Genomic DNA, 23,829 nt, shown 5'->3' on the forward strand with positions numbered 1-23,829 from the left:
CGGACCTACGCCGGAGGATCTACGCTGTATGCAACGCGTTGGTTTTCATTTATACTTCTGCGTCGTTGTCCGCGTTGACGCGCGCAGAGGGAGCATGTGAAACCCGAGGGAGCGGTCAGGCTACTCTGAAAAAAACACACATTGAGCTCAATCTGGGCAAGCAAATAATCATTTATGGTGTAAATAACCAGCATTTCGAAACAAACGTGTCGTAAATACCTCACCTTTGGCTTATAGTCAGAAGTTACGCTGTTTGCGTAGATCACGCACGCAGCACAGAGACAACCGCGCCCAATACGGTCACATATTATGACGGTCACGGAATCTGGTGTAACACCTGCATTTCTCCCCTTGGGTTTTATGTTTCGGGAAGGGAAAAAATTCCACCACTCCGTCCACACTTTTAGGATACCGGGTATTGGATTTGCACAATCCATATGCACAACGCTTCGGCATTTCCCTCGCTCGAAAGCTTGCCAGAGATCCTGCGCCTAGTTACGGTTGCTAAACCACGATTGGCCTGTGGCGGTTTCGGGCGTGGCTTAGCGTGGGATGACCCAGTGTTTACTTTCACTTTAGTCGCCAGAGGCAGAAGAGCGAGACGGTGTTAACAGATTCTGCGTTGTTTTTTTCGGACGAAAATTTGTGAAAATGAAGCTTCTTTTTATTTTGCTCTCAGTGGGTTCATTTTTACTAAATCATGGTAAGACATTATTTGTTACAGTCTCTCTTCCGGTATAGCCTATCGAAGCGAACAAAAAATGTGACGCAGTTTCATTTTGTACAAGCTCTGTTTGATTTGTGGTTGTTGACTGTAATTTATTTTATTACATTTCTTTCCTTTATTCTTGCATTGTGTGTTGAGCTCGTGCATGGTAAAACATTTATACAATCTTTCTTTAGGTCGACATAAAACGAACGACGTCACAGTTGTCCTCCCAGCTCTAATCACTTCACACTCAAAATAAATGAATTATTTCTGATTTATTGCTTTTTTAACTCGACAATATTTAAATGAAATGTGCTTATATGATGTGTTTTTCGACACATGTTGTGCAGTAACACAAACACGGGAAGTCACGTGGGAGAAAAAAAAATCTTGGCGCAGTTATATTCCTGCACAACCGTAACGAAACAACGTTAGCATCAAGCTAATGTTACATGATACAGTTTAACAGATTAATATTAGACTTTTACTTAAAGCTCACTTTAAACCACATTTGTATCATATTCCGGTCACGGTTTAAAATGTTTTTAAGTCAAAAAAGATGTTGAAATATGTTATATTTAGCATTTTATATGCAGCTAATGCTACACCCTGCTTAGCAATACTGCAGTGTAAACATTCTTTATTCATATGAAAATACCCAAAATCGCACACAAACCACATAAGTTATACTCGAAATCGTGCATTTATTAGCTCATTGTTTCAGGTGAAGAGTTGTGTCTTTAGCTTTGTTATCACGAAGGTCAGAATGAGGAAGTATACACAGTACAGCAGAATGGCAGGATAATATCCCAATCGTGAGATGATTGACAGCTGTACAGCCAATGAGAGAGCGCTGATATCAAAATTGACGCAATCAGGAAGAGGATCAGAACGCTCGCTGTGTTCGCTATTTGAACTCTTCAGATCGCATTATTCAGTGTAAAATGAACAGAACTGTGTGTGTGTGTGTTTTCAATCAGGTTCCAAAAGTCACACGTCATGCAAACTTGAAGCTGGGTAAAAAAAAAAAAAAAAAAGCACATACTACGTTTTATATTAATTAGTTAAAACAACCCTCTAAATTCTGTCATCACTTACCCTTCAGTAGTTCCAAACCATTTTAAACCTTATCTTCGAAAGAAAACGATATTTTAATGAAACCTGAGAGATCCCTCCGATAAATGATTCACCAAAACTGTCAAGAGGTCCAAGCTGTTCACGTTTCAAAAAAGTTGATCGCAAAAAACATAACCTAATCCATAATCATATATGAATCGTGTTGATTCCTCAAAGTCCTCTATTAAAAGAGACAGGATCGCGTTATATAATTTAGCAGTTTAAATGTATCTAAACACATTCAAGTAACATATGCAGAGATGACGCACGCACAACATATCCGGTAAACTCAAGCTCTGAGGTGCGAAGCGATCTCATTATCATAAGAACCAATCAGGGGTGCGTTTCCCGAAAGCATCGTTGGCCAACTATGGTCGCAAGTTCATCGCAATGTCCATTGAACTCTATTGGTAACGACGGAACTTGCGACCATAGTTGGCCAACGATGCTTTCGGGAAACGCACCCCAGAGCCGTTCAACGTTCAAATATAAAAATTGTATTATCTTTAAATATATTGAAAGTATATTCGCATCATGCTTTTACCTATTTGCACAATACAACTTTTAACACACTTTAAAATAATTGTATTTTAGTATATTTTCAAAATATATATTTTCTAAAAATATACTTGAAGTGAAAATTCAGTTTATTTATTTTTTTAAGTGTAGCCTATTTATTTGCACTTTATTAAAAATATTTTTTGGTATATTTTAACTGTGTGCTGGAAATGATAATTGTAACAATACATTGAAAGTATACTTTCAAAATACATTATAGTACACAATAGTATTTTGTAAAAAGTATTATTTGTCTATTGATGTGCATTTGTTATTGAAGACAAAGTGTGCAATTTGTAGCATCGGCGCTGATCTCAGGAGACAGGAAGTGAAACTAACATTGCATTCGGATGTGCCTTGATGCCTTCCGACCGAAGGCAGCTTTTATCAGTTTTCGGACGCAGCCATAGAGTTGTCCAATAGTTAGGTTTAGGGTTATGGTTGCTATTCTAGCCCCACCCATTAGGTCTAAATTACATTCACCTCTTTTCGCTGGACATCTAGCGAGGAGAAGCTGGATAAGCTCCACCAAATGACAGTTCTGCGGTAGCAGAACAATATGTAATTTCAAATTTGTCTCACAATTCTGACTTTTTTTCGTGCAATTCCAAGTTTATATCTGACAACTATGAGAAAAAAAAAGAATCTGAATTGCGATATTATTCTGTCTTTTTCCTGCAATTCTTTCCTCAGAATTGTGATATAAACTAAAGATGATAACGTGACATTCAATTCGGAGTTGCGCACTGCAAAAAAACTGTGATAATTGTTGATGCTAAGATATATATATATATATATATATATATATATATATATATAATATATATATATATATATATATATATAGCCTATATATATATACTGTATATATATTTATTTATTTATTTATATATTTGAATGGGATATATAAATATATTTAAATGGATGAAAGATATAGAATGTTCAAAATGCTGGCTTGTTTATAAAAAAAAAAAATCATGGCAAAACATATTGGAAAAGCTCCATGTAATTTGTTGTTTGGCAATACACAAGGTCACAAATTTACATGATATGATGCATGCGTGAATCAATGATGTCCTTCTGCTATTTGTTTGCATGTATTACATTATGAATCCAGAAATAATCCTATATTTACAATCTTTATGTTCTGGAGGAAAAAAAATAAATATTTCGCAGCACTTTCATGTTGTATAATGTTGCTTGGTTTAATACACTGTTCTTTTCCTTTCCAGGTATTCTTGCTGTTGAGCCAGACAGTGATGGAGTGCTGTTGTCAGTGATGGAGGGAGATTCAGTCACCCTAAACACTGGTGTTCAAAGAAACCAACAAGAGAAGATTAGATGGTATCATAATGACACTCTCATCGCTCTAATCACTGGAGATCTCGATAAGATCTGTACAGATGTTCAGTGTAATGAAGATACTGAGAGATTCAGAGACAGACTGAAGCTGGATCATCAGACTGGATCTCTGACCATCACAGACACCAGAAACACAGACTCTGGAGTTTATAAAGGACAGATCATCAGCGGCAGCAGCATTCAGAGGATATTCACTGTTACGGTCAATGGTGAGTTGTTTAAAAGTGTGTCTTGTGCATTTCAGTTACATCAGACAGAAGCATAGGTATTTGATTACTAATGTGTTTAAAGGTCAGTGCAATCAGGAAGGCGTGAGTAATGTACAGTAGCTGCATGAAACCATGCAGTGCAGTGGTTGTACAGTAGGCCTACTGTGTTACCGCATCTGTTTGAACCAGCAACCACAGTCAGTATGTTATCTGAGTCAAGTCCTCATTAAAGTCCCCTTAAACCGGAAGTTGCAAACGACTTTTCTCCAGTGTTGTGATGTATTTCCAAGTGAAAGGGAATAGAGGGCGAGGATTTACTTTAGCGCTCCTCCTCTCCATCTCTGCTCATAGCAGACTAATGGTTTGAGGGGAGTGGTTAAGAGTTTTAAACCCAAGCCGTCAAACTGGCGTCATCAGAGAAGGAACGCCATTCCAGACCGGAAGTAACTTTACAGATTTTGATTACACGATTTACAGATTTAGATTACCACGGCAAACAAATTTTTTCTGTTTATTAACTTGCATGGTTTAATTGTGCACCACAAGACTAGTAATATGCGCTAACAAAGTAAATGGGGTCAAATTTGATTTTGTGTCGACTTTAATCATAATTTAAGTACAAATCTTCTCTATGCACTCTATGGGCCCTATTTTAACGATCTGAAGTATCACACGCGAAACTCAAGTAACTTTGTGGGCGGGTCTTGGGTGCTGTTGTTATTTTCCTGGCGGGATAAATGACTCTTGCGCCTGACGCAAATCTAAAATGGGTTGGTCTGAAGTAGCTTCATTATTCATAGGTGTGGTTTCGGCGTAACGTGAAATAAACCAATCAGAGCGTCATCTCACATTCCCTTTAAGAGCAGGCGCGATTGCTATTATAACGGCGGATTTGCCAGGCGCGCGCCAGGAGCGGTTCACAGCCGAGAAGACCGACGTTCTCATCAGGGCCGTAAAACACAGAGCAGGGAACTACACTAACCTTTTCCACTGGTGGCACTTGCGCTACTAACTTTTTCAGTTACTGGCGCAAAACATGATTTGGTCGCACAAATTATTTATAGTAATCCGCTCTGGATAATAATGAACAATAATGAAACTGTATTGCATACAGATGTGCTTTTTATTTTACTTGCCATCTTTTAAACCACATGCCTTGTTGTTTTTGTTTTCTTTAACATTGGTTGGGACAGTACACAATAAAGTGCAAAATGGATTTCAACATGCTATGGTTGGCACAGATGGGCAGACTCCTGAACTCTTAAGTAGTGATGCGATATTAATATTGCTGTTATGGCATAAAACAGTAAAAAACAAAAAAAAAAAAACAACAACAACAACAACAACAGGAACATTGTGTACAATTAAGATAGGCTACTTAATTTATTATTCCAATTAGGGGTGGGCGATATGGCAAAAATATCATATCACGATTCTTTTTTATGTTGGTTTTACTATTTGTATTTTGTGACTGAGCATTACAGCCAAACTAATGTCCATATTTTAAAAACAAAGCCTTAGGTAACAAAAAAAAATAAAAAATAAATGGCAGACAGGGGCGAAGATAAAAATATTTGTCATTATTTTCTTTGTTATTAAATATTAAGATCAAAGATACACATTACACATACACAACTTAATATACAAAGTGTATTAAGTGTATTCAGCTTCAGTAGGTGTATTTAACAGTAGCATTGAAGAAAGTAATTAAATTAACAAATATGAAAATAAAACAAAACAGACTTCACTGTATAAATTAGACATTGATACTTATTAAAGCTACTATTAAAGTTATCAGTCAATAGCAGTGAGTGATTTTCTCTTTGCATTGTGTTGTTTTATTAACATTAAAGGAATAGTTCTCCTAAAAATTCAAATTGTCATAATTTACTCTCTCAAGTTGTTTTAAACTCGAATAAGTTTCTTTCTTCAGTTGAAAATAAAAGTTATTTGGAAGAATGTGGGTAACCAAACAGTTGATGTACCCCAGTGACTTAGTATATTTTTCTCCTATTGAAGTCAATGGGGACCAGCTACTGTTTGGATAGCCACATTCTTCAAAATATTAATATTAGAAAAATATTAGAAAATATTAGAAGGAAATTAATACAGGTTTGGAACAACATTAGAGTGCGTAAATGATGAGATAATTTTTATTTTTGGGTGAACTATCCCTTTAAGGACAAGCGGCAGCGTGTTTACTATTGCTACTGTCTCTTTAAGAGTTGCGCGCGACGCGTCTAATATACACGCATTTGACAAGCAGATTTACTAAATTTTCTCAAGTTTGCTTTCACTTTAGACATAACCGACTTTCTTTATGTAAACATTGTGTGTATTTAACAGTATAAGCACAATAAGACTCGAAAGATAACTTAGTCCAGTATCCAGGCGCTGGTAGACAGGCTTTTAGTGCATGTGAGCTTCACATGTACGCGCTGAGGAACGCACACGTTAGAACACGTTAAAATATTAAACGTTAAATATTAAATAATAAATGTTAAACTATAGCCCGTCAATTTTCATTTTACAATTATCTTCTCTCTCTGTGTGCGCGCGTCCGTGTTTGAGTGAGAGAGAGAGCTCGCGCAGCACTGATACAATGGTAGGCTACGTTTTAATCTAAGTAACGGTCGCGGGGCTGAAGCCAACTTGATGTTTTAAATGCTCAGAGCACGTTATAAAACGTATTCTTAAAATACACATTTCTGTTTTAATAAACGCTCATAGTAAATCATAGCATATAGGCTATTGCCTAAAACATAGGTACAAAAATAATCAGTGATACATTTGCGACCCATTAAAAATTAGGGTCGCAATGGCATTTCAAAAGGTCGCATATGCGACCATTTTGGTCGCAGTGTAGTTCCCTGCAGAGGAGTGACATTGGGGATGTGAGAAACCCACCCAAATTAGCTTCGGTTAAACAGGCGTATGATAATAATGTGTGTAAGCTAGATTTATGTACGGTGGCCGAGAGAGCTCAACGCGCTGCAACTGAAGACAGCACATGCAAATAGAAAAAAACACCCACAAATTAACAAAACATCTTCATCAGTTTCACAACACACATGTGCTCCAAATACTCACAACACAACCAAATACAGAAACGCGCTGCAAATAACACAGACCACAACAGAAATGTTTCCAGGGGAACCAAATAAGTGATGAACCCAGCTGGGACACAAAACCCACAGTTCATTGTAATGAGAGATTCAGATACAGGTGTTTTTTTTTCCTCTTTGCATTCTTGTAAAGGCACATTATGCAAGATTTGTATCTTAATATAAGAGCTTCGAAATCATTTTGATGGTAAAAGAACTCGTAGTATCCCGATAGCAAAGCAGGGGTGGACACCGCTGGCAAAACCAGCAATGCAATCAGGCCGTGAGTGCAGAGACGCTCTGCGTGAGTAGAATTTACAACAGTAACGTTAAATACAAGTACTCCACAGAGACTCTAGGGGGCGCTGTTTTACAAAAAAATGGAAAACTGCATAGTGTGCCTTTAAAGGTGGTATCAGTGATTTCGGGCCCAAACATAAATTATCACATTCATCTAATATTTCCTAACGATCCGCTAGCTGCCCGCCCCATAAGCATGCTGTCAAAAAAACGCGTCTCTCTAGGTAGCCTAGGCTCTGAGATCTGCACACAAAAACAGTTGGTATCAACATCACTCAAAACCAAAATAAATAGTGTTCCAACCAATCATCGACAGGGGCGGGTGTTGTGAGGTTTTCGCGTGCAGCCGTCATAGGCAGCCGTGCACGAGCGCAAAACCTCACAACACCCGCCCCTGTCGATGATTGGTTGGAACACTATTTATTTTGGTTTTGAGTGATGTTGATACCAACTGTTTTTGTGTGCAGATCTCAGAGCCTAGGCTACCTAGAGAGACGCGTTTTTTTGACAGCATGCTTATGGGGCGGGCAGCTAGCGGATCATTAGGAAATATTAGTTGAATGTGATCATTTATGTTTGGGCCTGAAATCGCTGATACCACCTTTAACATACATTATTAATTAAAAACATTATATAGGCCTACGGTAGATAATTTAAAGCTGCCGTCGGCAACATTTTTTTGATCAAATTCAGTGATATTGACACTATAATCCGACAGAACAACATAAATAAGGTGGTTTTAGAAAAAACCCGAGCTTCTAACTCCACCTGGGGCTCGTTCTTCGTACGTCGCTAACTCAGTTAGCTGGATTTGATTGTTGACGATTTGGCTTGATCTTGGATTGTTTGGTTCTTCGACGCTCATCCTGGACTTGCTGTCATAGCAACAGGTGCGCAAACTTAAACCTGCTCGGGAGCAGGCTTATTTCATGTAAACAGGATTAGATCGCGGCTTCATAAGCGGAGCTGATACGGGAAGTCCAGCGCAGCGCGATAGTGCACTTTCTGAGATATATATTTTTTCTCGTGACTCGTGAGATTGTCGTTTACATTATTAATTTGTTGGAAACGCACATTTATTTTCGACTTGTCGGAGTCGGGCTTTAACTACAGCATAAACTGTACCCTAAGATTATTTGCGAGTGGCTCTTTCCTTTACACTATTGGAGATGCGGAGAACTTGATGGAAAGTGCTGTCTGTCGTGTCATTCAGAGTTAACCTGGCGCTTTTAGGTTTAAAAAACAGTTTTAGGTTTTTTTGTGGCATTTCCAAGCCACTGAATACCCAATGTTGTAAAGCAGTTTTTTTTAAAAGCAGTTTTTTTATGCTATAATAATTTTTTCTATGAGGATCATGCAATCATGACCATGCTGATTACAGTAGCCTATATGCCACTCAGGCTTAAAGGGATATACTCCACTTTAAAAATCTGTCATCATATAGCCTACTCACCCTCATGTTGTTTCAAACCTGTATGAATTTCTTTCTTCTGCTGAACAGGAAGGAAGATATTTAGAAGAATATCAGTATCCAGACAGTTTCTGGTTTCATTGACTTCCATAGTAGGAAAAAATATATACTATGGAAGTCAATGAGACCAGAAACTGTCTGGTTACTGATATTCTTCTAAATATCTTCCTTTGTTCAGCAGAAGAAAGAAATTCATAAAGGATTGAAACAACATGAGGGTATATGATGACAGAATTTTCATTTTAAAGTGGAGGCTGCCATCAAGGCCTCAATGAAGGGGATTGTGAACAGAAAGGGGGTTCACAATGTAAATGTGCAGCCCAGTTACTATTGTGATTCTTAATATTCCAGATTATATCAAATAAAAAAAGGCATTTGACTAAATCTTTCATATCACAATTGTGAAAGAAAAATGGCCAGGATATGTGCATGACTTAAGAATTTTCAGAGATTCACATTTATGCACATTATTTGAAAGTGGTAAGGAAAGTTCCACAATTAAATATCAAGCTCACTGTATTACACACACTTATGCTGATCCTAACAGAACTGCATTTTTTCATAGGTGATTATGACATGTTCCTGCAGACAGGTGTTTTATGACCCCATTCCCTGACCCAAACCAGTTACAATGCAGCTCTAGCCAGGACAAGGGCACACAATGAAATGAACTTTGGCTAAAGGGAGGATTTCAGTGTCTGAAGAAGTCTGAGGGTTGCACACCTGACAGGGCCTGTGACATTGTTGCATGTGCCATATTAAAAAAACACTTTTCATTAAATGTTTAATAAAAGACACATATGCTTAGTTCCTTGAGTTTTATTTCAATTGTTCTTTGTAAAGAAAAGCCAGTGGTAAAGTGCCTGCACCAAGAGATATTAGACACATGCCTCATGCAACAAATAAAAAGGAAAAGTTGGCTATACACTGCCCGCCTGTAGGCCTATGTCTCCTCTGTCTGTGCAGACTCTTCTGTAGGCCTTTCTGTAGATGTGGAATCCTGCAACTTATATTGCAGCCATAAAGCATACAAGTATAAATGAAGTAAAGTTATTTATGCACCTGCATGTAGGCTAGTTCCTCCATATGACAGTTATCTGAGAGGGTTTATTCACTGTCCAGTGCAATGGAAACAAATGGACATTACAAAGTCTTATACTTTCTTTCCTTTGGAAAGTTAGAAAATGTCCACTTACTGCACATATTTCAGCCACTATACTTTCTTGGGAACAGATACAAGTGTTGGTGTATTTTGTAAAAGTGCACAAAAGAGGAAAACACAATGTCATTACAATGAACTACACTCGGGAAAAATGTGATCAATAACTCATGGCAAAATATTTTTACATAAACATAAGTTTATCAGTTTTCACTTTCACAAGTCAAAGCAATTCATCATTACTCAAGATTTAACAGTTGAAATGACTGTACGGCCTTAATTTAATGCAGCAAAAATTATTTTACAGTGTAAGACTAAGATCTTTTCTTTTTTTCTCAGCCTTTTTCTTGGTTGCTTTTATAAACAGACAACCATTTATTTAACAGTGCCTTTTATAAAAGAGACTATAATATAACTAAAAATTACCATAATGTAGAATATTTTTGTACTTCACTTTTATTTGCTCCCATGTTCTAGTGTGGTGACTCTGACATTACAATGAACAAAGTAATTATGCAATTATTAAAATACAAAAATATAGGTGATATTAAGTAATAAAAACATCTATGGCCACTTCTAACGGATTTAAATTGTCTGCTACTTTTTGCCAGCTCTCTCTCCTGGCTTTTGCAGACTTTGAGGTGTTCCCTGGCGTTTTGATTAAACATTAAAAGTCCGAATAAACTTCGACTATTAGTTCTTGCTCTGCTGAGGAGAAAAACTGAGCGCGCTCTTTGGCCACGCTGAGCAGCCAATAGCAGCGTTCCTGATCAATGTTTCTACTATCGATACATATCCCCTTTTAAACCAGCGCATGAACGCGCAGTTATCTCAGATAACTCAATCCAGCTATACTAATCATAAACAACAGGTGAGTTCGAAGAACCCAATTAGCCGGATCATGCTTAGCACGATGATATCATCTTGGATGTGTCATTTGATCTCGGATGTAATAAGCAACGTACGAAGAACGAGCCCCTGGAGCGTGTTATTTGTTTTGCAAAAATCCACCGCTCCCGTCTCATCGGGTCCAATCAGCGCCGGGGGGTGTGAGATCTGACTGTCAATCACAGTTCGTTCACACGCCACAGATCCCCCCTCCCTCGCGCAGACGCGCACATTACAATATCACATGCACTGCGAAGATTGTACGAAGCGTGATGGCGGAGAGAAAATCTAATAACAAGCTTCCAATTCCTCGGTTATTGCTATCTATGGATAGATTAGCCAGGGCAGCCTACCTCCGAGTCCATGGTGTTGATCGATGCTGAAGAGACGGATGTTTCTGTATATAATAAGCAGACAGGAGCTGAGTCCATATGCGTCTTTATTCAGCGTACGCCATAACACAACTGCCCGCAAACCGGGACCAACAACGTCACAACAGGATACAAACCCATATAAGGTATTTCCCTGTAACATCTCCCTTCTTTTACAGTGTTGCCACACTTCACTTAGAACCCCTCCATTTATTAACAAACCCAACCCCGAATATGAACTCAAAGTTTACTAGAACAACTTATGCTGTGTATTTCAAAACTGAACTGCATTAGTGATGCGTTAGGAAAGTTCACAAGTCCAGTCTCTGTGGTGGACGTGACTGACGGCCGCTGCGCGTAAAGATCTGGGTTTCACGCTGGGTAGGTCTGTTAGGCACTGACAGCCTCCGTTCTTGAACTTGCTCTGGCACACATTCTGTGCTGTCAGATGTGTCGCCTTCTCTGATTGCGGTTTCATCGTCGCTGGCCACCGAGCCCTGACTGCTCTCCTTCATCCCTGGCTCTTGGTGCTTAAACTGGGCGGAGAGCTCAGCCCTACGCAAATCCACACGGTTGCGCCTGTATAATGTGCCATCCACATCCACTACGTAAGACCGCGGATTCACTTTCCCCAGACACTGGCCTCTCCGCCACCGTCCCGTGCGATCTCCCGGCAGTGGTTTCATTCTTATGTGTTCGCCGACATTAAGCTCTGGGAGGTCTCTCGCTCTCGCATCGTAATGGAATTTTGCCATCCGCCGTTTCCACCTGAGTTTCTCCGGAACTCCTTCAACCACCTTGGGGTAAAGCAAGCTGTTTGTCATGGGAAGTCCCGTCCTAAGTCTGCGGGACATGAGTCGCTGTGCCGGACTGCTGTCCAATCCCTCCGTGGGCGTGTTTCGCCAGTGTAGCACTGCTAACCATGGATCTGTTCCGTCGAGTTTGGCCCTCTTACAGAGTGATTTAACAATCTTCACTGCAGATTCGGCCTTTCCGTTAGATTTTGGGTGCTGGGGTGAAGATGTAACATGTATGAACCCCCACTGGGCAGCAAATTTTCTGAACTGTTCACAAGCAAATTGCGGCCCGTTGTCGGTAATCACTTGATCTGGCTGGCCGTAACGCGCAAACTGCACTTTGCAGCGTGTAATGACTGTGTCCGCCGTCAGATCTGGCAACTGATCAATTTCCCAGTAATCTGAGTAGTGGTCCACTATGATCAGAAATTCTCTGCCACCGTACGCATACAAGTCCATACTAACCATTTGCCAGGGACGCACAGGGATTTCGTGGGACATCATCATTTCCTTTTGCTGATTGTGCGCATACTCATTACACGCAGGACAGTTAGCCACGTAATCATTTATCTCTCCTCTCATGTTTGGCCAGAACAGCGTTTCCCTCGCCTGTCTGTAACAGGCTTCTCCTCCAATATGCGTGGCGTGAATGCGATTGAGCATTGCTGCTCTCAATGCCTTTGGTATAATGGCACACTGACCTCTATAAAGCACACCATTCTGAATGTTCAGTTCATCTTTGAATGGCCAATACTCGCGCACCGAGAGTGATACGTTTTCTTTACGCTCAGGCCAGCCCGCTAACACGATCTTTGCCAGCTCCTGCAATGCGTTGTCAGCTCTGGTCTCAGTTACGATTTGGCGGAGACTGACGTCTGTCACGTTGAGGTGTAGGGCTTGGTCTATGAATGAGAGCACGCCCTCGGCGCTGTCCATGGTACTCACAGTATGTTGTTGTGGTCCGGGGTCGTTGGACGCATGTTTGTCGAGCGCTGCCCTGCTCAGCGTATCACTTATAAACATCTCTGGACCAGGTTTGTACACGACATTGAGGTTGTAGTTTTGAAGCTGTAACAACATACTTTGGAGGCGTTTGGGAGCACTCAAAAGTGGCTTCTTGAAGATTGTCACGAGGGGTTTGTGGTCGGTTTCAGCAGTTATTGTCTCTCTGCCGTACAGGTAGTGATGGAACCTCTGACATGCGAACACGATACTCAAGCATTCCTTCTCAATTTGTGCGTAGTTTTGTTCAGTTCTCGTAAGCGCCCGCGAGGCGAAAGCCACAGGTTGTCCTTGCTGCAAGAGACAGCAGCCCAAACCGTTCTTGCTGGCGTCGCTTTGTATCGTCACCGGCTTGTTTATGTCGTAATATTTCAAAACGGGCGTGTTCGTAACCATACGTTTTATTTCTTGAACCGCCTCGTCGTGTTTAGGGAGCCAATGCCACGCTACCTCTTTGTCCAGAAGCCTGCGAAGCGGCTCGCATACCTCTGAGAGCCGTGGGAGAAACCTGGCCAGATATGTTACGAATCCAATGAAACGCTGAACTGCTTTTACGTCCTGTGGTGTCCTCATTGCCAGGACTGCTTTCGTCTTTTCTGGGTCAATTCGTAATCCTTCCGCTGATAGTATGTGCCCATGAAAATGTACCGCTTTGAGTTTGAATTGCACCTTTTTTTAGCTCAGCCGGAGTTTCACTGCTCTGCATCGCTCCATCAGAGCGCGGAGATTTCTGTCGTGATCTAACTCGGCCTCTGTCGGCTGCGTCCGAGTCACCGCAGCCGACAACCAGTATGTCATCCGCTATGGGCTCTATGCCTCGGAGTCCCATCAACAGCTCGTGTTGTTTACGCTGATATATTTCTGGTGCTATGGAGACGCCGAAGGGCAGTTTACACCATCTCATCCGCCCCCACGGTGTCCAGAAAGTTGTCATTAAGCTGCTTTCGTTATCCAGTTTGCAGTGTAGGAATGCATCTCGAACATCCACCAGCGTGAACAGACGTGCTTTCGGTAGCTTATACAGAACGTCTTCCAGTGTTGGCATATGGTAGTGCGATCTTTGCAGTGCTTGATTAAGGTGTTTTGGGTCTATGCATATTCTTACTTTGTCTGGCTTGGCTATGACTACCATGTTGCTGATCCATGGTGTGGGTTCCGTGACATTTGTGATGTGTCCGTCTCTCATGTATTTATCCAGCTGTTCTTTAACTCTGGCTTTCAAGGCCACTGGCACGTTCCGTGGTGCGCATTGCACAGGCGACACGCTGCTGTTGAGCACAAAGCGGACCTCTCCTGGGACTGACTCGACTGGGCCGTTAAACACGTCTTTGAAATTGTTAGTTAACTGTTGCTTTGTGAGAGGCATGTCGGAGTATGCAATCAGTCTATGAAGCTCTTCTGGGATGGTAAATTTCATGAGTCCCAGCCGCTCACATGTATCACCCGAGAGTAACGGCTCTTGATCGGCTTCAACCACTTCAAAAACTAGCTTGTGTTTGGTGCTCTTTATAGTGCATTCTGTGTGAAATCGCCCCAGGGAAAACATTGTGGCACCAGAATACAATTTGAGTCTTGTTGTGCTCGGATGCAGGGGGCTTTCTGGATCCAGTTTCTCTTTGGTTATCCGGCTCATAACGTTACAAGTTGCTCCCGTATCTAGCTGACAGGCCTGCTTTCTTTTATTAAGTGTCAGGTTAACGAACCATCTTGGACCTGGGGACTTTACTGTGTCAATGCATTCCTCAGCCGCAAACAGTCGACCCTCGCTGTAGGGCCCTTGCTCATCCTGACCATCATCCATCAATACATTCACTCTGTCTGACCTGTCGGCTCTCTGACGGGCTCTACAAACCTTAGCGAAATGATTCAATACACCACATGATCGACAAGTCTTTCCATATGCGGGACACTGATCTCTGCCTTTCTTGTGACCACCCCCACAATACTTGCAGTTCCCGGTTCTGAGCATTTGCTCCTTACTTACTTCACCGTCCCTACGTTTCAGCCTTTGTGCTTGTGCACTATTCACAGTGTCATTGACTGTGTTGTCCATAGCTTTTACGCGTTGTTCCGTCGCTTCTGCCAGTCGGCATATTTCGACAGACTGTGACAAAGTCAGCTGACGTTCACGCAACAAGCGCCGCCTGGTGTTTTCATTGTCAATGCCCAGGACAAGTCTATCACGAATCATTTCGTCTTTGAGCTCCCTGTATTCACAGGTTGATGCTCGTTCCCGCAGCCTCGTGAGAAAACTGTCTATAGGCTCGTCCACCTCCTGCTTGCAACAACCGAACATGTACCTTTCGTAGATCACATTTTTCGCAGGCTTGAAGTAGTCCCCCAACGCATCCAGTATGGCTTTCGGGTCCTTCGTTTGTTCCTCGCTCAACACAATGTTATGACTGTAGATATGCCGACATTCATTACCCATTAATCGCCGCAGTGCGGCCGCTCTCACCTCTTTGGGCTTCTCGATAAGCCCAGTAGCTAGTTCATAGTCCTCGAATTCCGCCCTGAAATTGTCCCAATTTTTGGATATGTCCCCTGACATCCTCATGCCCTCAGGGGCAGGAATACTGTTTAAAGCCATGTTCAGGATCGAGTGTGTACTTCTGACACCATGTTTCTGTATATAATAAGCAGACAGGAGCTGAGTCCATATGCGTCTTTATTCAGCGTACGCCATAACACAACTGCCCGCAAACCGGGACCAACAACGTCACAACAGGATACAAACCCATATAAGGTATTTCCCTGTAACAACGGACGCGTTCACAGAAAATCAGGTACTCACGCACTGACGATGGGCGGGTGCTCGTTGGTAGTGGGGGAGGGGCATGAGAGTTGTAAACATTCAAAATTTTGGCTAAGTCCACTCAATCTGCCAGACTTGCCGACTGCAGCTTTAATAATAAAAATAAATATACTGTTAAATTAAATTAAATAGATGTAAATGTTGTTCAACATGGTTTTTGTTTATCCATTAGCGAGTTGTTATTTTTATCAGTTTGTTCTTGTCAATATGTCAGTTTCTCATAATATCATCTGTTTAAATACATCATACTCAGTTATTTGTTTTAGTTCACCAGGAGGAATTCAAACAACAGGATTTGATGGAAAATTTTCTTTATGATGGAAAATTTGGACTAAAACAAGTCCAAAATATGGACTGAAAATCAATAGACGATAATTTTTTTTTATTGCTTTTATGTTCAGTTGTTTTTTGTTGTGGAGTTTATTCTCTTCAGCAAAAAATCCTCCAATCATCTGTTGGTTTGTGTTTCAGCTGTTTCTGCTGCTGAACGAGATAAAATGAAGAGAAAGTCAGTGATGGAAGGAGAATCTGTCACTTTATACACTGGAAAACCAAATGATTCAACATGGTATATTAATGACATTCCCATCGTTGAAATCACTGGAGATCAGAGTAAGATCTGCACAGATGTTCAGTGTAAAGAGAGATTCAGAGACAGACTGAAGCTGGATCATCAGACTGGATCTCTGACCATCACAAACACCAGAAACACAGACTCTGGAGAATATAAACTACAGATCAACAACAGCAGATTCAGCATCATTAGGAGCTTCAGTGTTTCTGTCACTGGTGGGTCTCTTTAATCATTCAGTGCATTTTCTTTCGAACAGTGAAATACTTCAAATCCACAATGTAAATATCAGCCGGCTTTCATTTAAACAATCGATTCATTCACTCTAAACAAAATGCTGAGTTCCCTGTTTGGGTCAAATATTTTTTTGTTCATATTTGACTCAAACATGGGTTGAAAAACAAGTGTTCGAATTAAACGGTTAAAAATTACATGAAATCCAATCTTTACAAATCTGTTTCAAGCCACATTCCTATTTAAATTGCATTTCTGGAAATCCGTCTCAGTCTAAACAATATGACCGGATTTTGCATGGTTTGTTATACTTTCTTACAGCACGTAACGTAAATGTCAGACGTTGTTAGAGGAAACATCATGGTGAAAGCCGAAACAATGCTGTGTTGTTGCAAAGCATCGAACGATCAGAAAATGACAACGGAGGCATATTTTGAAACCGGAGGAGACTAAAAAAAGCTGCAATGTTTACATACCAGCTTCCGTTTCTGACGCTGCTTCAGAGGAGGCCTAGTGTGACGGTGTGGTGAATTATCCTGTCACTCTATAGTGATGGGTCCGGGCTGAGGACCCAAGCAATCCGATTGGTTCAAAGCACGTTTTATGGGTAATCGATTTAGTGCCTGGATACAAATCATACAAAATCACTTTATTATAGAAGACATTTGTACTACGTTATAACGAGTCATTAATGTATTTAATGTATTTTAAATGATACATTTCATATACTAGTATTTAACCGAAGCTATAGATTGTGAAATGAAACATTTCTCGTTGTTAGTGTGTTTTTTAGTTAGCTTAGATAGTAGCATAGCATACAGCTAACGTTATCCGATGATCGTGCTATGAGCTTTAACTGATATTACTGCACTGATACTGCCTTACCGTATCGCGAGAACAGATTTAGATCAGGCATACTACTGGCATACTAATTGGGTCCTCAGCCCGGACCCATCGCTTCAGAGCAAGCGTGCCGCACAAGTCCTGAAAAGTGAAGCCAAAACGTCTCGATCGCCCCCCAGTGACTGGTCCTAGTATAGGTCATAAGCCCCGCCTCCCCGTGTTATTCAACGGGACGTAAGATCAACTAAACAATTAAATTACACTTCAAATATCTTTTTTCCAAAGCTGGTTTCTTTCATTTGCTGCCGTTTTTATCACGCTGATGTAAGTTCAAGTGTCTGTTTCAAAAATAAGTTGGTTTTTAGTTAATTACGTGATTCGGTGGTGTAACCTCATGATTGACAGCTGTGATTGACAGGTTCTCTGAGCGAAGTAGTCACTGAAGCACCAACGGACATTTTTTTCGGGATCTTCGGAGGACTGAGGAGATTGTATTTACTTTGTTTTAACAAGCCTCTTGTCGTACTGCAATCAATTTTTTAAAAAGTGTGCAGAATCCACTCTCCCTGCGTGCGTTCTGCGAGAGTGAGGGCGGAGCGTTGATTACGCGCTTTACTTCCTGCTCACGACTGCGCAGGTCTGGTCCCGAGATCGCTACTGCGCAGACTCAATATGTCAGCGCCATATCGGGACTCTGGCGGCTTCAGTTCTCATCAATGGAAGAGAGCGAAGGGGCGTCGTCCATCTTTTTTTACAGTCTATGCTTCAGAGTGACCGGATACTTCACCACAGTGGCACTGTAAAATTTAATAAGGATAACATGGCTATTGCAAACAGTCGCAGTTGTTGTTTTTGACGTATGCCTACCAACGCAACGTCATTGCCAATGACATTGAAGCAAATGCAGATATTACGGAAAACGATCATTTTAGATCAGATTTCAATCGGATACACAAATAATCGTATTTAGACTGACAGTGTGAACGAGGCCGAAAACCAAAAATAATCAGGTAGATTAAAAAAAATCATTTCAATGAAAAGAAAAACACAATTTCACATTAAAGGAGAACTCCGGTCAATTTTAACATTGAGCTCATTTTTTTGTACATTTGGAGTGCTGTCAATACAGAGAACAACGACAAAAATCGGTGTTGCCTACACCGAGTTATTCTATTTTTAAAATTTGCACCCTGTTGACTTCAATAGGGCAAGTACTAAACCTGCTTTTAGCCTCTTAACATCCTTGATGTGTCATTACAAGTGCACAGAAAATGTGAGTGATTCCTTCTGAGTGAACACGAGTGGATCTGACTGCAGTAGATGTGAAAGAAATGTATAAAAATGATGTTATTTAAGCCAGCGCAAATACCTGTGTTTACATCCTGTTTTCGGGTGAAGTCCAAAGTAGTCGATTGCCGAGTTCACGCGCATAGGTTTAGTACCTATGATCACGCGCGTGAACTCGGCAATCGACTACTTTGGACTTCAACCGAAAAACAGGATGTAAACACCAGTGGGTAAGGGTTTCATATTACTTTGAAGGTACCCCCGGGAGCCGCCATTGGCTAACAAGCCTTCACCTGCTGTTAGCATCCCATTGACTCCCATTCATTTTGGCGTCACTTTGACAGCGAATAACTTTACATCTGAGGCGTTTAAAGACTCCATTTGTCCATGGTTTATTTCTAAAGAAACACGACAATGTATAAAAGGCTCCATTACCTTGTATCTTACGTTATGCCCCCGTAGAAGCAGTTTTTGTAAAAGTAGGCTAACGATTGCGTCATAACCACGCGACTCTCTGGAAATTACCGTAGAGACAGGAAGAGAAGCTCGCATGCAATCGGGGGGACGTGGAGGCAGAAAGTCCGATAAAGTCAAGGGAGAAGGCCATAGAGAGTAATGACGTTGCTCCTGCTCCTAGCTCATGGACAGCTCCTACTCACGCTTTCCATCTCTGCAAGATTCGGAAGGGAATGGTTCAGATTTCGTTTGGCACAGCTACTAGAAAACTTACAACTGTCAGACAGGCTGCTCACGTCACATCCACGTCGTCAAGCTCAGTTTGAGTCTGCGCAGTACGCTTGGCAATCAGGAAATGAGGGCTTCTAATGTGCTTCACTTTCTCTCTGTTGAAACCTATGGGGTCGCTGTGTCCAGTTTATATACTGTCTATGGTAAACACAGGTATTTGCGCTGGCTTAAATAACATCATTTTTTATATCTTTCACATCTACTGCAGTCAGATTCACTCGTGTTCACTCAGAAGGAATCACTCACATTTTCTGTGCACTTGTAATGACACATCAAGGATGTTAAGAGGCTAAAAGCAGGTTTAGTACTTGCCCCATTGAAGTCAACAGGGTGCAAATTTTAAAAATAGAATAACTCGGTGTAGGCAACACCGATTTTTGTCGTTGTTCTCTGTATTGACAGCACTCCAAATGTACAAAAAAATGAGCTCAATGTTAAAATTGACCAGAGTTCTCCTTTAATACAAAAACTAAATGACAATACACAAGAAACAAACTGAATCAATAAAGATTTACAAAACCAATACCAAACAAAAATAATTCAAAATAGCTGATACATAATAAAATAATCCTAACTGATTTGAATAAAATTAATGGAGAGGCACAAACAAATTTAGCAAGACTAAATACAACACAAAATAAAGATTTTTTTTGTTTGTTGACAAAACATGTTAACATAAAAGCTGTGTAAACACTGTAAATGTGTCCCATCAAGTAATCAAAAGTTCTACACATTTGCAGTCTTTATGCCTACTTGAACAGTAGGTGTTTTTGTGCTTTTGTCTGGCCCAACCAGACAATAGTGGGTGGAGTTCATGCAAATAGCCTCTTCCAAAAAGAGTTATGTGGGACAATCTTTTTGTCATGATTCATATATTGAGTCGTCTTTGTTATCGTTGACAAAAAAAGCATTTATCAATGAACATCTTCATTAGTAATGTCCTTAATGAAATTAACACTGTTATTGAGAAGCTTACTAGATTTAAAACAATTTTTTAAATTTAAAGTTAATTTTTCTAGTTAGATGGCTAATTACAACTGTCTGATAGTGAGCTATATAGCATTGCGCAAGATATGACTGCAGATCCATATTATAATAATCTAGTGACTGTTCTATTTTAAGATAAACACTTATTCAGTATCAGTAAAATAGGTATACAATACTATCATAAAACAAAGAGAATTTATATCTTACCATCACCATGACATGAAAATGATGATCCACTCTGCCAGTTTCACACAGCAACATTGCGGTCTGTAAATTCCCTCAGAAAACAGCTTGTGACGCACTTGAGTGTGTTTTTCAGATGCAAATCTAATTTGGAGTAGCTTCTTATGAAATAGAGTGGCATTTGATAAAAATAAAATAAAAAGTTTTATTGTTACAAATTACGTTGTATGTTAGGTTTCTAGTGTTAATGAAAAACCAGGGGACCATGGGTCATTTTGGAGGGGGGGCTTATGGGGGGTACAGGACCCCTCCCAGTCCACTGGTTGTAGCAACCCAGCATTTTTTAGAGTGTTCATTCATTTATTCATTTATAAAGCACTTTACAACTGCAGATGCTGACCAGAAAAACATACAGTTACATAAAATATCATAAAACAAGATAACCCAAAAAGTCTATCAACTGTGACCCACTCTAAATTCTAGTCTCGAACCCTCAACGGCAAATGTCTGATCACCTTTGAGCTTTAAATTTGTTTGTGGGATAGTAACAAGCAACTTGCTTGTTTATCTTTAAGACCTATATGTTTGTTGATAAGCTCAGACACACAAGCAGGAGCCATTCCATGCACTGCTTTAAAAACATACTGCAGGACCTTATATTTGATCCTAAAGTCAATTGGCAGCCACCTGAGTGAGGCCAAAACAGGAGAGATGGCTGGTCTGCTGCCACATTCTGAACTAGCTACAAGCATGCTTTGTGTAAGATCAGCTATCATTAAAGGGATAGTTCACCCAAAAATGAAAATGATCCCATAATTACTCACCCTGAAGTTATCATAGGTGTAAATAACATTCTTCTTTCAGACAAATACAATCGGCAGTAAGTGGCCGTTTTGAAGTCCATAAAAGTGCATCTATCCATCATAAGCAAACTCCACACGGCTCCGGGGCGTTAATAAAGGCCTTCTGAAGCGAAGCGATAAGTTTGAAGAAAAATATTCATATTTAACATGTTACAAAGTAAAACTCTAGATTCCTGCCAAATGGTCATACACCATCTATTTATGGCAAAAGCGAAACTTATGCAACTTGTGGCGTCAGAAGTAGTGTAGTGCGTGATGGCTTAGCGTAAATATCAGCAGTACGTTGCATTACTCACATAAGTTGCACTTTAGACTTAAGTGGAATCCATTTGTTTGTTTGGCCGGAAGCTAGTTATTTTACTTTATAAAGTTTTAAATATTAATGTTTTCTCACACAAACTCATCGTTTAGCTTCAGAAGGCCTTTATTAACCCCCTATTGGAGTTGTGTGGAGCACTTTTATCATGGATATATGCATTTTTATGGACTTCAAAACAGAAACGGCCATTTACTGCCATTCTAAAGCTTGGAAGAGCCAGGACATTTTTTAATATTACTATGATAGTATTTGTCTGAAAGAAGAATGTCATATACACTGTACAGCAACTTTAGGATGGATTGAGGGTGAGTAAATCATGGTCTAATTTTCATTTTTGGGTAAACTATTCCTTTGAATGTGAAGTAAAGTTTGGCAGTCGTAAGTCCAAAGACAGTGGCTAGGGCTGATAAAACATACAAACAAAAACAGAAACAATAAAACATACAACACAGAGCGATGCCCAGCCAACATTATATACTGCGCCATCTTACCCATTCTTGAAACATTGCTGGTTCATGTTGATCTCACAGTACTGTGATGCTGTTTCAGCTGTTGCTGCTCAAAAACCTACCAGACGGCAACAATTATAAATTAAATCAATTTCATATGTCTTTATACTTTAAGTAGAAAAGTGTAAATATTCATCACAATTATTGGTGGAGTGGTTAATCAGCTGTTCTCCAGTAATAATGACTGTCTGTCTTCATCTGTTCCAGATTCAGGTTCATCTTCAGCTGCTGCATCAGGAGCGGCTGCTGTTGGTGTTGGTGGTGTTGTTGGTGTTCTGGTGGTTGTGGCTGGAGTTGTTGCTGTGATTTTCTATTGCCGCAAGAGATCTACACCAATAAGTCAAACTGGCAAGTATTTCATCTAGTTGATGGTACAGAATTTAAATAAGAGATTTATTGTGCAAACAGAATCTTTAAAACTGTAAAAATATGTATTTTTATCATTATTGTTCAAATAGGAAACGGAACACCATGCAATGGTCATGTTCAGGTGAGATACTGAAGCTGTGTGCAAAAACCTGTGAATTATCAATAATGTGTCTGTTTGATCTTTATGTTTGAAAGTATGTGTGGTTTCATTCAGAAATCATCACAGAAACACCAATAATAATTGACATATTTAATGTTGGGTGATAGTTCACCCAAAAATGAAAATTCTGACATCATTTACTCACCCTCATGTTGTTCCAAATCTGTTTGAGTTTCTGGCTAGCGTTAACTGTTTGGTTTCCAACATTCTTCAAAATATCATCTTTTGTGACGAAAGAAACTCATACAGGTTTGGAACAACATAACGGTGAGTAAATGATGAAACATTTCTCATTCTTGGGTGAATTTTCACTTTAAGAGAGTTCTGAATCATTAATCCTGAACATTTGTTTTTCCTTCTGTGTATCTGCTTGTTCCTCATTAATCAGAATGGCATCCCTTTGTTGGCTGTTGTTGTTACCAATGGGACGTCCCCTCATCAGGCTGAAGCTCCATTGTTGGCTGCTGCTAGTGAGACGTCCCCTCATCCGGCTGATGCTCCATTGTTGGCTGCTGCTAGTGAGACGTCCCCTCATCCGGCTGACACTCCCATCAATGACTAATGCTAATGGGACATCCCCTCATCTGGCTAATGCTCCCATCAATGACTAATGAGACATCATTAATTGTCATTGAAAGGGAACATGACGGACTTTCGCACCGGGTAGTTCTAGGAACTAGCCACCAGGGTGGTTCCCTGAGAACTAATGGTTCCTGGTTGCATTCGCGCTGCCAGTAGGAACTCTGAAAGGAGAATGGTCCATGGAGTTCACCATGCATTTTAGTGCCGAAGCCTGACTCTACATTCAGATTCTGCACTGACTATCGTAAAGTTAATGCTGTGACCAGACCAGACTCTTTTCCTCTTCCAAGAATGGAAGATTGTGTTGACAAAGT

At 40.3% G+C, this 23,829-nt stretch overlaps 1 protein-coding gene across 1 annotated transcript; it reads left to right on the forward strand.

Annotated features, from left to right (window-relative positions):
- The first annotated feature begins 564 nt into the window (after window positions 1-564).
- LOC311084849 (uncharacterized protein) lies at window positions 565-23,502 on the forward strand. The gene is made up of 6 exons (XM_084117133.1): window positions 565-703; window positions 3,616-3,954; window positions 16,333-16,650; window positions 22,612-22,752; window positions 22,863-22,894; window positions 23,322-23,502. The coding sequence occupies exons 1-6, from the start codon at window positions 652-654 to the stop codon at window positions 23,493-23,495; spliced, it is 1,056 nt and encodes a 351-aa protein (XP_083973259.1). The 5' UTR covers window positions 565-651; the 3' UTR covers window positions 23,496-23,502.
- The last annotated feature ends 327 nt before the right edge of the window (window positions 23,503-23,829 follow it).

Source organism: Abramis brama (genome assembly GCF_963993115.1).
Source record: "Abramis brama genome assembly, chromosome: 6".
Classification (NCBI taxonomy): domain Eukaryota; kingdom Metazoa; phylum Chordata; class Actinopteri; order Cypriniformes; family Leuciscidae; genus Abramis; species Abramis brama.